Genomic DNA, 15,851 nt, shown 5'->3' with positions numbered 1-15,851 from the left:
TGGCAACAAGATAATGTTTCCACACTATAGGTCATTATAGGAAATAAGGAATCTCTGCATGTTTCCATGTATTCTGTGGTTAAGAAGTTTTAAAAAATCTGATTCACATTAAACTAATGCTAATATCGTTTTGCAAAAATTGCTAACTACTTTTAGGTGTGCTTAATTTCATACTACAAATTCTGATGTTATTCTTCTTTTCTGCAATGAACATGAAAGAGCAAGATACTGAGGCTATAGGAGCCTTGAAAGAAGGGTGATGGTGTGGATGTACCTTATCATATATATATCTAAGCTAATTGACAACAAACTGATGAATTCAATAACAAAACGCACATAATCTAGGCAAGTTACAATTCCTCTATTTTAGCAAGAGAGTCTAGTTTAATTGGTGGAACATTACATCAGACGTGCCCCCTCCCTGAACACCTTCAGGAAGACCCTCAAGACCGGCTCTTCGGATAAACAGATCTGCGAACCCCTCCTCAGCGCCTTGAGACCCTCACGGGTGAGTAGCATGCTTACAATTCCTCGATTGATTGACTGATTGACATGTGACAGGACCAAACACTGAAGAACTCAGTTGGAACATTCCCTGGTGAAAAACAGAAGAGTACAAAGCACAATGGGTGCATGTAAATTATTAGCATTCTCGTTGTGTGAGATGGAGTAACGGAAATTAGAGCAACAGAAAATTATGTGTCGGACTGCATATAGAATAACACAACACCAATTAGAAATACTCATTTTCTTTGTGTTCACAGCGGCAAACCTTAAAAAAAAAGCATCATTTGAATCTAGGGTTTTAAAAAAAAGTCTTTTTTTAATTTCACTTTTCTAGAGAATTTTGATTTGCAGTTTGGATTGACTTTCCGTTAACTACATCAAGTTTTTCCGTTCTTTCTTCTCTTTCATGATCTTTTTACTTTCTTCACGTCTTCTTTTATTGACGGGATTTCGGGGATCATATATTTCAAAAGTATCTTCATCCTGCATGGTTGCGTCTTTAACTTTCTTACTTTTATCATCAAATTGCAGAACGTGGGACATCCTGAAAGAAAATATAGAATAGATGTGATGTCATTTTAAGATTGATTAAAATGGTATGCCATATGATTGTACAATACAACAATTTTAATGCAGGTTTGAATGTTGATACTCAAACACTATCCTTAAACAAAACTGTGCAAGCCTGTTTTTTTTTATTAGATTGAAATGTGCTCAGAAATTTCAAGTGAATAAAAGCCAGGATTGGAGCTACAAAGCAAGAGAGGATCATAAATGCACAAATGTAACAAACCTCAAGAGGAAAAAGCAACCTAACACCTAACATTACCCAGATATTTATTCTTTGGTAAGTTAGTACTTAAACCTTCCAGCGTCAATAAAAGAAACAGCGACATTGATTTGTCATGGAAAGCTCTATGGAAAAAAGCATCATATGACAGTGAAATTACTTTTAATAATACACTTGATCTATGTATACATGTTCATCTTCAAAAACAAAATAGTATCCCCCCCTGGAACCAGGACGGCTCCTGTAGAAGAGGTAAAGGACTGGGGGATGGTCAGTCCGCCAGGTGGCAACACACACACTATTGTGGGTGGGAAGGGACAGAGACCCTTTTCTTTATATAACCCTCACTCACTCTAGTAGTGACATGCTTCATCATCGGGTTCACCCCAACTCCTAAAGGTTGGGGTGGGCTAAACCATATTTCAGGAAGCACTTACAGGTGTATGGGGCATAACTTTAAAGATAAAAGTCCTCTCCCACTCCAAAAGTATCCTTTTTTCGTAGGGTGGGAGGGAAGATTAAAAATAGTATGTGGAGAGGATGTGGTCTAACGGCTAGGGCAGTCGACCTCAAATCGGGGAACCGGGTTCGAGTCTCAGAAATGATGCTTAACATCCTGTGATTCTGGGCAAATCACTTATTCTCCCTGTGCCTAACAAAAATGAATGTGCCCTTTTGTAATGCAACTGGTGCTCATGTAAAGCGCTCTGATACCCCAATACGTTTGTGTCAAGTTCACGCTATATAAAACTCCGGAAAAAAACAATGTAGGGCTAAAAGGATGTGGCTCTATTACCCTAAAACCCCAACATGTTTCAGCCCTTTCCTAACAGCCTATCTAAGGTCCTGGGCTTTCGTCAGGGTTGGTAGCGATAAAGTCACTTCCCCTGAAGACGTGAATGACGTGTGCATGAAAGAAGTTAGAGAAAGGCATATACTTGCTGCAGCATTTTCTGGGAATTACCTGCAGAAAAAATGGTACAAAAGTACATGCTATGATTTCTGCTATAAAGCCAGAGGTTGGCGTACCCTTGTTGTGATACTTCATAGTGTAGTCCCCAAGCAAATAAGTGCCTATTGTGACAATGAAGGTATTTTCACTAGGAAAGCACATCGTTCAGTGATCCAAGTGATATTAAACCAGATGCACTCACTCATTACTTTTTTGTGTTCAATCATGAGTCAGAGTGCGTGAATTGAACGTGGATTTACACATGTAATCTCATCCGCACATACAGGCCCTCAACATAGGGCAGCTCACACAACAAAAGTTTCTTGCATAAACAGGATGTATGTTAACATTGAGAATGTGCAGTTTTCGTATTTAGGGAAATAGTGTCACTCACCCAATTTTAAAATGGGCACCTGCTCCCACGGGGGCATGAGAGGGAGGCCCTGTTTTCCCACACTATGTATAGACAAGAAAAAAAAATGCCAGAAAATTGTTAAGCAAGTGAACGTCAAGTATGGTTGACAGAGTTCCCTAAAGATAAGCCTCCGGCTGAATCATCAGACATGGAAGGTAAGAAAACGTACTTCATCAAAGGTCTCGTCCCTGCGCGTAACCTACTGTTGACTCAGCTCCCCTGCTTGCAGTAGCTATAAAGAAAGTGGTGCTCAGTTTATGTGGTGTATCCCCTGTACAGGGAAAGAAGACTCTTCACTCTGATTGCGCCTGTGAATGTGCTTTATTCATTTAACGAGGGAGAGCGCCAGGGTCACTCCCGCACGTAGAGCCCTCCGTGCGGAAATGGCCGCTGCCGCTTCCGGCATGCCTCAGGCTGCCACGTGGTGCGGAGCACTAGAGTGCTACACCACATATCTCCCCCCTTTAATGATACCATAACCACATGAACTGTAACCCAACGACAGAGTACCAGGAGGTTCTGATCAGGGCACCCATAACATAACGTGTCAATAAACTGTGAGCGGGGGGCGAAGGGCAGGGGAGAAGAGGGATGAGGGGCACGGCCCAACCTACACGGAATTACATATCATATTCTCTATATCGTTTTGGTAGTACTACTGCCCTGCCTAGTGGGTACTTGTATCATGTGTGTGTCCCTCTTGCGTGAACCTGTGTTTTCTGTATTCCTCTGCGGACATTTTGGCGTTCCTGAGGCCTAAGTTGACTTGTGGCCTCAGGGCTCCTCTGTTCTTGCATGCTGTCATTATCATCTTCATTTTCTCTTGTTGTTCCGTTTATCTGTGTGTCTTGTTCTGGTCCGTCCTGCTCGGTGTCAGACTCCCAGCTGGTGTTTCCGGGGCTTGTTGATGGAACTTCCTTGTCCCATCCGATCACTTTGTTGCACTTGGCCATTCTGCTGTGGGACCATACTTTGCCGTCGCTTAATAAGGCGGATCGCGAGTATGTTTCTTGGACCTGCAACGGCTCACTGTACTTGCTGTCGCCTTTGCTACGTAGTTGTGCCAACTTCACTCGGACCCATTCCGCTTTTTCCAACGAGACGTCTCTCACTCTGTGCTTCTTGTTGTAGTGGTACATGTATATTTTCTGGGCCTTCTCCAAATTGCTTCGGACCACCGCTGGGGACCACTTGCTCGGGAGCGTCAGGTTTATCCAAACCATGTTGTCTCGTGTGAACGGGTCACGGCCACGTAGCATCTTAAACGGACTGTATCCAGTCATTGTGGGAGTTATGCAATAAGCTCATACGGTATGTCTGATTTCCGTCTCCCAATTCTTTCCAGCACTGATGGCTGCTTGCATGGACCGCATGATCATGCGGTTGAACCTCTCCACGAGGTCATTCCCGGCCGAGTGGTACACCGGGGTATGTTTGGTGACAATGCCATTCCGTTTCATGAAGGCTGTCCATTTCTCTGACGTGAACTGGGGGCCGTTGGCACACGTGATGGATTTCGGAATGCCCTCTCTCAAGAATGTGGCTGTGAGGAAGGCCAAAATCCTGTTTGTGTCCGCTTCCACTTCCGGCCACTTCGAGTATCGATCCATTAAAACAATGGCGTACTTGGGTACACCCCACGAGTCGAGATTGGGGCCCAGAACCTCGACCGACAACTCTTCCATGGGCTGGTGGGAGCAATGAACTTCCCCAGAGGCAGTCGCAGCATGGTCTGTGATTTGTCTGTGTTGTTGCACTGCTTGCAGGCCCTCACATGCTTCTCCACCTGGCTGTCGACTGCAGGCCACCAATAAGAGTGGTTTACGCGACCCTTTGTCTTCACGATTCCTAAGTGGCCCTCGTGCAGGATCGTGAGTAGGCGTTCCACCAATTGTTGAGGAGGAATATGGCATTCTCACTGATAGACACTTCCTCCCGCACTTCCCAAAATTTGCGGAGGTCGGCGTCCAAATGTCTTTTCTCTGGCCACCCCTGCATGACAAAACGTTTTACGCTCACAAGGTGGGGGTCTGTCTTGTACGCTGCTTTCCATTCTTGCGCACTTATGACCTCTTCCTGATCATCGGTAAACGCTATTGCGTACTTGTCCCAGTCAGAGTGGGTTGGCGCTTCTTCCATTGCTGCCGATCTGCTGAGGTAGTCTGCCACTTTATTCTTGTTGCCTGGTAAGTATTCATCATCATATACATAGTCCAATAATCAGAGGGTCATTTTTGCAATGCGCGGTGTGGCGCTGGCATGGCCGCTGGAAGTAAGAATTTTGACTAGCGGCTTGTGGTCCGTCCTGAGGAGGAACTTTGAACCCCAGAGAAATTGCCGGAATTTTCCCATTGCCCAGACGGCCGCCAGCATCTCCTTTTCTATGACGCTGAACTTCTCCTCATTGGGGGCTAAGGAACGGGACGCAAAACTGATGGTGGTCACTGCGCCTTCTGCAGACATTTGTGACGGGACGGCTCCCAGACCCTTGTCGCTGGCATCCGTGGTGAGGGTGGAGAGGGCGGATTGGTCGAAACCGTGTATAGGAACGGCATCGCAAATCTCGTTTTTGATTTGTAAGAATTCCATTGGAGTCATCCGACCACTGAAAGCATTTTTGTCTTTAAGTAACTGACGCAGATGGTGTGTCTTGGTGGCAACGTTTTTTTACAAGTTTGCTGTAGAACTCGGCCAATCCTAGGAATGACCAAACTTCTTCTTTGTTCTGAGGAGTGGGTGCTGCCTTGATTGCCTTAAAATTGGATCTCTTTGGAGAGATCCCTTTGTCGCTTATTTCATGGCCCAAGTATGTGACCGAGTGAAGGCCAAACTTGCATTTTTCCACTCTGCTGTGAGGCAGTTCTGCGATAGAATCCGTAGTACCGTAGCGAGTTTCTTATCATGGTCCTGCTTGGTTGTTCCCATGATCAGGATTTCGTCTTGGAAGTATTGCACTCCACTGATGTCTTTGAATAGTCTGTGCATACGTTTCTGAAACACGGCCGCAGCGGACGCCAGGCCAAATGGCATCCGCCGGAGCCTGTAGCATCCAAATGGTGTGATGAAGGATGTTAGTTTCCTACTTGAAGGGTGCAGTGAAATTTGGTGATACGCCGCAGTGAGGTCGATGGTCGAAAACCATTTGATTCCCTTGGTCTGGGACAACATTTCATTAATTTTGGGCAACGGGAATCTTTCCACTACGATGTTTTTGTTCAGTTCTCCGAGGGCTATGCAGAGGCGCACTTTCCCATTGGGCTTGCGTGCAACTACCAAGGGCGCCAACCATTCAGTGCTCTCGACTGACTCGATCACACCATTGTCTTCCAGGCGCTGTAGTTCCATCTGCACTGCCTCCCTGCAGTTGAACGGGATATTCTGTACATTGTGGCATACTGGTGTGGCCCCTTACTTGAGGAAAATTCTGTGCGTAAATTTGGTGAGCTTGCCTATGGTGCCACCGAAAACAGATGGAAAGTCGTCCTTCAGTGTACCTCCCTCCGGTGTTGGTGGGTTGTCTGTCATGAGGACTTGGGTTGCGCCTCCTGGGTTAAGTTGAATTCCTAATGCCCCTTGGTCTGCCCACCCCAAAACAGAGGGTCCCTTTTCCACCACATACAGTTTCCCAACTGAGGTCCTCCCCTTGAACTCAAAGCGGAGTGGGCGTAAGCCTACCATGGGGATCTTCTCACCTGTGAAGGTGACAGGGTGGACATCCGTGGGATGTAAGTGAGTGCCTAAGGTGTGCATGAAGTCCCTCTCCCAAATGTTGCGTTGAATGATGGTATGGGGGACACTGAGTCTGCCACCATGGATACCTGCATTCCCCCTATGAACAATAAGCAGGAGGGTTTCTTAGAACTGTAGCAATCAATATCCATAATCTGTTCATCTATGCATAGAATACTGTCCTCATCTGCTTCTCCATCCACCCTTTCAGTGTCAGAATCCTGCATAACACATTTTACAGAGGTGTTGCTAGGTTTACGTCTACACACTTTCCCAAAATGGTCCATCACCCCACAAAAGGAGCATTCAACACGAAATGCTGGACACTGTCTAGCATTGGCTACGTGGGCTTGACTGCCAAACCTATAGCAACTAGTCTTGTGGTCGCCAACCGGGGTCGGGGTTTTGGCAATGTGTGCTTTGGTGTCTTGCACTCTGCATACTGTGGCTTTACTGTCACTGTCCTTTTTCGCCGCAGCTGCGCATCTTTTAGAAAGGTCCGCTTTCTTCACCATGGCAATGATCTCATTGAGGGGGGCATCTCCGCTAACCCACAGCTTCTCCTGTATATTCGTGTTGACGGTGTGCATTATGATCTGGTCACGTACTAGATCATCGTGGAGGTGGCCAAATTTGCACGTGACCGCTAACCGCTTCAGAGTGGCTACGTAATCTTCCACAGACTCGGTGTCCGTTTGTTTCCGTTGGAAGAAATTATAGTGGTCTATAGCAGTGCAGACCAGAGGTTGGTAGTGACTGTCCAAATCTTCCAACACCTGTTGAAATACAACGTCGTCATTGGGGGTCTAGTCTTTTTCACCATATTTTCATATACCGTCCGACCCCAGATTATGCGAAATAATTTTTTTCTGCGTTTACTGGAAAATGCCTCTTCCTCTTCGTCTTCCAGAGCAGACAAATAATTTAGAAAATAACCCTTCCAGTCTTCCTACTTCATGGTCGCTCGAGAGAGCCACCACCAACTGTGTGTCGTCGGCATAAGAGACCATGGACAGCCCTCTGCTCTTGGCTACTCCGACCAGAGGCTGAACATAAAGATTAAAAAGCAGAAGGGCCAGGGACGAGCCCTGAGGAACCCCTTGACCTATAGAGAGAGTGCTAGAGGCAAAGGTGATTGGTTGTAATGTGGGGGCTCGTCCAGGAGCCCGTACCTCATGTGTGGGCATGTTCACTACGTCACGGGGTGGTTATCATGATACATGTAAAAACAGAGTGGCTGTTCAACGGCAGGGCAGGGTGACAATATTAGCATACACGTCTAAGATTCTTATGTGTGCGTCACAGGGGCTTAATAATGGACGCACAGAGGTGGATTCCATATACAATGCATTTTGTGTAATGTAGTCCAATTTTTTTGCTCCAAATTGAAACATGAGATTTCATGTTAGGCATGTGTCGTGTACAAAAGCAAATCGGGAAAATATGTAATTTACCTGATGTGGGAGACATGATCACAAAATCAGTTCATACACCCACATGTGGTAATTGTGTCACATTCGTCACCAGTGTGGCGCCCATGTCAAAAAAGAGGGGGCATGTGCATAATAACAAATTGTAATGGTGAAGTGTCAGTAATTTAGAACCAAGCCCAAAGAGTAAGGTATTTACGAGTCAGGGAAGTTATCTAGACTGTAGTGTAGTTCCTATAATACCCCTTCAGACCTGCGCTTTTGGATAACATATACTGTAGGTCTGGTGGTAGACTGATTCTGTGCACCCCCACCGCGTATGTTAGCTTTTTTTGCATTAGCTAGATCACAGTGCCACTAGAACCTCCTTTTATCAGAGAGGTTAGTTTTTGGCAACCTCAGAACAGAACAAGCCCTGATTCCTCAGACTCGTGGAAACAATATACTACTTTTCACCCAGTCACTCATGCTTGCTCATTTTGTCTCAGAGAGATACACAGAAGAAACAGTTGAGCGTGTTTACAATAAGAATGTATTGCACTGTTGTTCTTCTAGTGTAAAATATATGTGCTGCTACAACTGTTACACAGTAGCAGAGATATAGGATCAGCAGTATAGTGAATAAAAAGGAATAGTACAGTTCTTCCATTTTGCAATAGTCATGAACATATACCTGAATATAAAATGCATTTATAAAATTAAGCGCATACTCCTACGATGCCTGTCTAGATGTACCTAAGTGTACCTAGCATGTGAGTAGGTGTGACAGAGCTAATAAGCCTAGGAGCCAAGAATCCCGCTAGGATTTAGTCGAACCCAATTACCTAAATATTGAGAGTGTGGGACCTCGTCCTGGTCTCGAGTTGGACACCCCGCAAGGGATGTTTAGACCACTGTCAGCTGGAGCGACAGCATGCAGGAGCCTCAGCATCTCTGGTCAGTGTGTCGGCCTTGAAGTCTCGGTTCCCTCCAACTACTGATAGCAAGAGGTGCTGTATTTATACAGTCCTTGTGCGTGTGTTAGCCATTGTTTAGTATGAGGATGACGTATGGGATAAAATCTTGTGCGTAGATAGGAGAGGGGAAGTATATACCCTGGGTAGTGTCCTCATAAATTATTCATATGTGCTAAGGATGACGTCTTAGCATTATTGATTGGGAAAAACCCTCCCTCTGCATGGAACTAGGTGAAAGGTTTAGTCCATAAAAGGAGTCAATCCTTATAAGGCGTTCTGTCCATATAAGACATTCTGTCGTCATTAGGAGTTATGTCCTTATAAGGGTCGTTCATATGAAATGAAGGGGAGATGATGTAGGGGAAGAGTACAATGTTCCCTGGACCTATATTAGGGTACCAATATGAAATATAACAAGACCACTGCCATCCCCCAGCTTCTCATACAAGTTGCCTACTTGATCAGGGTCCTCCTCAAAGGGTCCATTCCCTTCTTCATCATCGGGAGGGATGGGGACAGAGTGAGTGTTGCTAGCCGTGGCAAAATTGGATCAGATCTGGGACTGGATTCAGAGAGTCTGTCTGTGGCTCAATGTGGGCCCAAAGGCACACTAGAGGATGTTGAAGGCCCAACGATGGTGCTATAATTATTCTAACTCCAGTTCTAGGGAACTCCGGTGAGGGGGGCTGCTTAGGGTTCTGCAGGTTGAGTGCGGAGCCTGGAAGGAGAAGCTGAGCAATGCTTTGATTTCCTTTTTTGTGCTTTTTTGACTCACCTGACTTTGAGGAGGAAGCTTTGGAGTGAGACGATGACCCTCCGCGGGAAAAAAACTGGGAAAGCCCAAAGATCTCCCTTGAAAGCAGGTCAGGAAATGACATGCTGCCTTCTTCTTTTATGGTGCAAGGATCATCGACTTCCTTTCGGTGCAGGCATTGGGATCGTGGCCTAACCCAAGACACTAGAGACTGACCAAATAGACATAGACATCGGTCTGTAACATTCCCCACAAGGCTTAAAACCTGTAGGTTTGTTAGGGGGCTTGTCCTTTAGAACACTGGGAGCAATATTCTAAAACAATAAATAAAAAAAAGAGTTGACAAAAAGTTAAAAGAAAAAAGATGACTGAGGTAGCTCTCAGGAGCTGCACTTTTGGCGTGTCAAGAAAGGGACAGATGTCAGCATGCCAGGGTGCAGCCTACACAGGCACCGCGCTCATCACTTCCAATGCTGACGTGAAGCCGGTCGACACCACCTACCGGCACCCAGAGGTACTGCTCAAGATTTTTGGGATCCTGTCTGATGCCTGGGGAACATTCCAAGGTGAGGAATCTGGGGTTAGAAGTCTCTATCAGAAATTCCAAGCTTTAATGCAGGTTAGGGGAAAGTCCGAAATGGCAGAAATCAGTTACTCAGAAAATTTTAGATGGACCTGCCTCTTCTGTCTGAAGAGATGGATAAAATGCAGATTACGGGCGTGGTCTCGCCGGGTAATGGCGTGAGACGTGCGCTGCTTCAGCTCCGGGCCGCCCCTGGGGTCATCGGCATTTTTAAAGCGGTTCTCCTGCAGCGATCGGGCCCGGATCAACGCCTGGGTGCAGCTGAAGGCAAGGGGCACCTGACGAGGGGCCCAGAAGAGATCCGAGACGGCGGAGGGCTCGGGGCTCTGTGACGGCGGGGTGCCGGAGATCGCAGTCCCGCCCGCCATTTTGCGTTTCGCCGGCTGCCCGCTCACGGCAACCAGCGCCTGACATCTGAGGCGGGGGCGAGAGCGGAGGCCCGGTGGATCAGGCGGAGTACGTCGGGGTTGACCCCCCGTTGCCTCGGAGCTGCCCTGTGGTGTCACGGGCCCCGGATTGACTGGGGCATCGGTCCTGGGGTCCCTGCGGACGGAGTTGCGGAGTGGTGGCCGCCATCTTCACCCGGCCTGGCCTTCCCACCTGCCGGACTGCTGAGGGCGCAGATCGGAGAGGCGGCGGACAGTGGCGCGACAACTGGGCCCACGGCGACTGCAGCGGTGAGGCGGGGCCCGAGGCCCGTGAGGAGACCCGGGCTGTGGGACACGGGCGGCGCTGCTTCGCCAAAGCAACTGGGCGCTGCGGAGGAGAGCCTGGCCGCCATTTGCTGCGACAGGAGCGGCTGAGGCTGGACGGCAGGGTAGGCCCCTGAAGAGAGCTCGGCGGAGTGGCGGGCCCGGATCGCTGGGGGCCCCCGCTGGACTACCGGTGACTGTTGGGGCCTCTGGGGCCTTGCCTGGAGGTCGGTTGCCTTGCTTGCTTTGCCCCCGGTGGTCGGCGGTGCGGGGCAGGACGGAGTGGAACGCCGGGAGAGGTACGGCGCCCCTGACCCCCTGAGACAGCCTGGTTCCGGCGGTGTGGCGGCCCTGGGAGCCCCTCCGGGGGGTGAATAGTGGCCCTGAGGTGGGCGGCTGGAGCCTGGGAGCTGGCTGAGAGCCTGCTTCGGACCCCGAGTTGGTGGAGAACAGTGCCCTGGAACTTCGGCCTGCGGCACCTGCGGCTGAACGCGGGGCGGCCCCGGGGGTCACTGGAGGCCTGCTACGCTCTTGTTGGGGCCATTGGTCGGCGCTGGGGATCGGAGGAGTGACCTGCGGCTGACTACTCTACCACGCTGGCCCTCGTGGGCTGTTCCGCGGGGGCAGGAGCCCAAGGAGACCCGGCGACGGAGCCCCGCAGAGACACCAGCTTGTGCGCAGTGAGTTGTTCCTTGGGGGGGGGGGGGGGGGGAGTACGGGCCCTTGACCTTCTGATCACCTTGCTTGAGCTGGGGGTTTTGCGCAGGGGCTTTGCGCCCACAGGCGAGAAGACTGGAGACTGTGGAACACTGTGGGGCCCTGGTCTGGACTGAACTGGGAGTTGGGGCATCAGTGCGGCCTAGGGGGTCTTGTGGCTGATCGGACGCGGGGCACTGCGGAGACCCCGCCGACTCGGGGGCGCGCGGTGGTGACCCGTGGAGGGGCCCCTGAGGGAGAGAAGTTGCCGGACCGGTGCGTCTAGACCCCGGTTCATCTCGGCGCGCTCAGCGGCCATAGCCGGGGACTTGGCCTCACCGGAAACGATTGGCACGGGCAGACTTGCAGCATGACTCGCACGAAGTCCGGGAAGGAGCCCCCGGCGACCTCCAAGGATACCTCGGTTGTTGACCTATGGGGAAAGTCAGGAGCGGCCTCGTCGGGAGGGGGTGCCGCCGCGGAGCCGGTCACCCAGTCATTCATGGCGCTTTTCATGCAGGAACTAAAGACGGAGATTGGGTCCCTTCGCACTGAAGTCCAGGCCTGCGTCAAGGATCTCCGGAAGGAGGTGGGAGACCTGGGAGATCGCGTAGACGACATGGAGAAGACCCTGGACGCCCGCACGGAGGACCAGGAACACCTCTGGCAGCGACTGGCGACCCTGGAGGAACAGCACGTTGAGCTCCAGATCAAACAGGAGGATTTGGAAAATAGAGGGCGCCGCAACAACATTCGCATCAGGGGTGTTCCGATTGGGGCTGAAGGGGACGATATAATGGCATTTGTGGCGGATCTGCTCCAGGAGATTCGCGGGGATGATGACGCTTCGCCGCCAGCCTTGGATCGGGCGCATAGGGTCTCGGGGCTGCCTGGGAGACCTGGACTCATCCCTGACATCCTGACGAGGGTCCACTTCTTTGTGGAGAAGGAAGCGATCCTCAAAGCTGCCAGAGACAAACCTGACATCCTGTATAAAGGCATGCATGTTCAGCTGTTCCAGGACCTGGCCTCCACGACCCTCCGGCGCCGCAGGGACTTTCGGCCCGTTACGGACAAACTGCGGGAGCTCCACATCCGCTACCAGTGGGGCCACCCCTTCGCTCTCATATTCCAGTGGGAGTCCAAGCGCCGAGTGCTCCGCTCCTACCGGGAGGCGGCCCAGCTACTCCAGATCCCGGACTCCCCGTCAGCCAGCCCGACGCGGCGCTCTGCGAAGGCTCGTGGGGCCCCTCTGAAGCCGCAGTGGTCCATGGTGCGCCATTCCCGGCACCCTTCTTCTCCGGATGGCAGCAGATCGTCACGAGATAAGCAAGACATTATCAAACATATCAAATCTCTAGAGGGCGGCTCGCCACTGACGGGCTCGCAGGTCTCGCCCCCCGAGTGAGACCCCCTGGGGTGGTCGCCTCCCCGGGCTGCAGGCGTTCTTCCTGTGAGTGCTCCCGATCTTTTGGGCCGGTGGCTGCTTTGGTGGCTCCACTTTTCCTGCTTCTGGCGCCCCGCCGGGGCGATGCGATTGGACCTGCCTCTTGCTATGCCTCGCGTACCTACAGGAGAGGCGGTGGCCCGGAGCGGGCTCTTGGTGCTGTGATTTCTTGGCTGAGCGATGACAAACCCCCACGCCTATCCATGGGTGAGTGACATCTCTGGGACAGCTTGTGCCGCGCGGCCTGGCTACTCCTTAGACTGGAATAGGACATGTTGGCCATGTTGGCCGGTTCAGGACTCATGTGGTTTTCCCTCGTTTTTCCCTTTCCTTCTTCTTCCCCATCTTTGGTGCCCTTCTGACGGGGGGGGTGTGCTGGCGTGTGCAGGTGTGGGAGGGTCAATGCATGCCGGGGGGATCTGGGACTATGGCTAGTGAGCCGTGCTGGAAGGTCCTTTCCCTAAATGTGAAGGGGCTCAACTCGCCCAACAAGCGTCGCCAAGTGTGGCGGTACCTCCTGCTTCAGAACCCTGACATAATTCTCCTCCAAGAGACTCACCTCCCTAAGGCTGATGTAGCCCGCATGGCGCACCCTCGATATCCTAGGCAGTTCTGGGCCTCGGCGACCACTAAAACGGCGGGGGTGGCTATTCTCTGCCGGGCGGGAATTGAACCGGGGGCGTCTAAGGTGCTTCGAGACAGCGAGGGTAGGTTCTTGAAGGTTGAGGTCAAGAGGGGTCATCGCATACTCACCTAATGTAATCTCTACGCTCCCAATCAGGGTCAGGATCTTTTCTTACGCAGGCTGATCAGGGACCATTTAGACCAGGTCACTACGGACCTCATAGTTGGGGGCGACTTCAACTTGGTGTGGGATGCGGAGCTGGATCGTTGTGGGGGGGCCTTCCACGCGGTGGGGGCCATGTCTGCGGCAGTGAAGAGCTCCCTCAGTGCCCTCAACTTAGTAGACGTCTGGCGCTACCACTCCCCAGGCTTGCGTGACTACACGTACTATTCACATGCGCACCGCTCTTACTCCCGGATAGACCTGATACTTGTCTCTCACTCCCTGCTCAAGGACACTATTTCGGCGACGCACTCCAACATATCCATCTCGGATCACGCCCACGTGGAGCTGAGTTTCCACAAGCGTAGCAATGGCCCCCCGAGTTCGTGTCGCTGGAGGTTCCCGGAACACGTACTCAGGGACCCGGTGGACAAGGAGGAAATACAGGCAGCTATTTTAGCCTACTTTGCATCAAATGATCTCCCGGGGACCCCCCTCCCCCTCTTGTGGGACGCCTTCAAGGCTACTATCCGGGGTACCCTCACTGCTATCGCGGCCGCGAGAGCACGGGAGGCTCGCCTCTACGAGCACAAACTCGAACGGGAGGTCAGATTGCTTGAGAGAATGGACCACGAACGCCCGTTGATGGCACACAAACGCAGGTTGGCTGTCCTTCGAGGCCAGCTTCGAGCCCACAGAACGAACAAGGCAGAGCGGGCCTTACTGGCACTTAAGCAGCGGTACTATACAGGGGGCGACAAGGTGGGTGCCGTGCTGGCGCGACGCCTGCGCACGCGGGCGGCCAAGGCCCACATCGCGAAGCTGCAAAGGGCGGATGGATCCTGGGCCACTTCGGAGTCGACTAAGCTCCAGTTGTTCCACGACTTCTACGCAACTCTCTATGCCGCTGACCCCCCCGCGCCGGAATTGATAGCCTTTACCATGGAGGCCTGTGCCTGGGAACCGCTAAGTGAGCGCCAGTCTGGACTTCTTGAGGTCCCCATCACTTCAGAGGAAATGGCGGGCGCTCTGCGTGATCTTCCGCTGGGGAAAGCGCCTGGTCCAGATGGGCTACCGGTATCCTTCTATTGCGCCTTCTGGCCACAACTGCAACCATACCTTCTGCGTCTCTTCAACTCGTTCGACGAGTTGACTAGCCCGTCGACTGATATGGCAATGGCGGAAATAGCTCTCATCCCAAAACCCGGGAAGGATCATACCCTTTGCTCCTCTTTTCGGCCCATCGCGTTGCTAAACACAGATCTTAAACTGTATACTAAACTCTTTGCTAAACGGCTTAGTGTCCACATGCCCAATCTTGTCGAGCCGGACCAGGTGGGGTTCATCCAGCACTGTCAAGGGGCGGACAACGTACGCCGAATAGCGCACATCGTCGGGAAAGCCAAACATTGGGGGATACCGGCGTGCCTGCTCTCGCTTGACGCAGAGAAAGCGTTCGACCGGGTGGAGTGGCTGTTCCTCCGCGCGGTGCTCCAGAGGGTGGGTCTAGGCCCGAAGATGGTGGCGCGCATTATGGCTCCCTATCTTTCGCCGGTAGCTAGGGTGCGCGTAAACGGTCAGCTCACGCCGGCCTTCTCCATCTGTAGAGGTACCCGACAGGGCTGCCCCCTGTCCCCCCTACTGTTCGCTCTTGTGGTGGAGCCCCTCGCCATCATGGTACGCCGGTCCCCCGACATAAGGGGTATCTCCCTCCGGGGGGTGGAGCATAAGATCGCCCTCTTCGCGGACGACCTCCTCCTTACCCTATCGGACCCGCTGCGCTCCCTGCCGGCGACCCACTTGCTGCTCCAGGACTTTGAACATGCGTCCGGGCTCAAAATCAACCATGCGAAATCATGGGCCCTCAATATCACGATCCCGGATGGGGATCTGCTGGCGCTTCGGACCTCCACCCCCTATCAGTGGGCGACCCACTCGGTGCGCTACCTCGGCCTCAACCTGACTCCGGACCTGGCCACCTGGACGCAGGCCAATTGGCAAGAGTATAAGTGTTCGGTTCAGACGGACCTGCGCGCGTGGAGAGCCTTGCCACTCTCTTGGCTCGGCAGACTCAACACGGTGAAAATGTCTATCTTGCCAAAGATCCTGTACC

At 51.6% G+C, this 15,851-nt stretch overlaps 1 protein-coding gene across 1 annotated transcript in view; it reads right to left on the bottom strand.

Moving 5' to 3' along the window:
- Positions 1-356: 356 nt before the first annotated feature.
- Positions 357-15,851, bottom strand: part of CWC27 (CWC27 spliceosome associated cyclophilin) — an 873,807-nt gene continuing 858,312 nt past the window's right edge. The window contains exon 14 of the mRNA XM_085631671.1: positions 357-1,051. Within this exon, the coding sequence (XP_085487797.1) occupies positions 880-1,051 (172 nt within the window). The 3' untranslated portion in view covers positions 357-879. The remainder of the gene's footprint in view (positions 1,052-15,851) is intronic.

Source organism: Triturus cristatus, chromosome 2_1 (assembly GCF_964204655.1).
Source record: "Triturus cristatus chromosome 2_1, aTriCri1.1, whole genome shotgun sequence".
Lineage (NCBI taxonomy): Eukaryota > Metazoa > Chordata > Amphibia > Caudata > Salamandridae > Triturus > Triturus cristatus.
The sequence above is the reverse complement of the archived record's forward strand: the minus strand, read 5'-3'. Positions and strand labels throughout refer to the sequence as shown.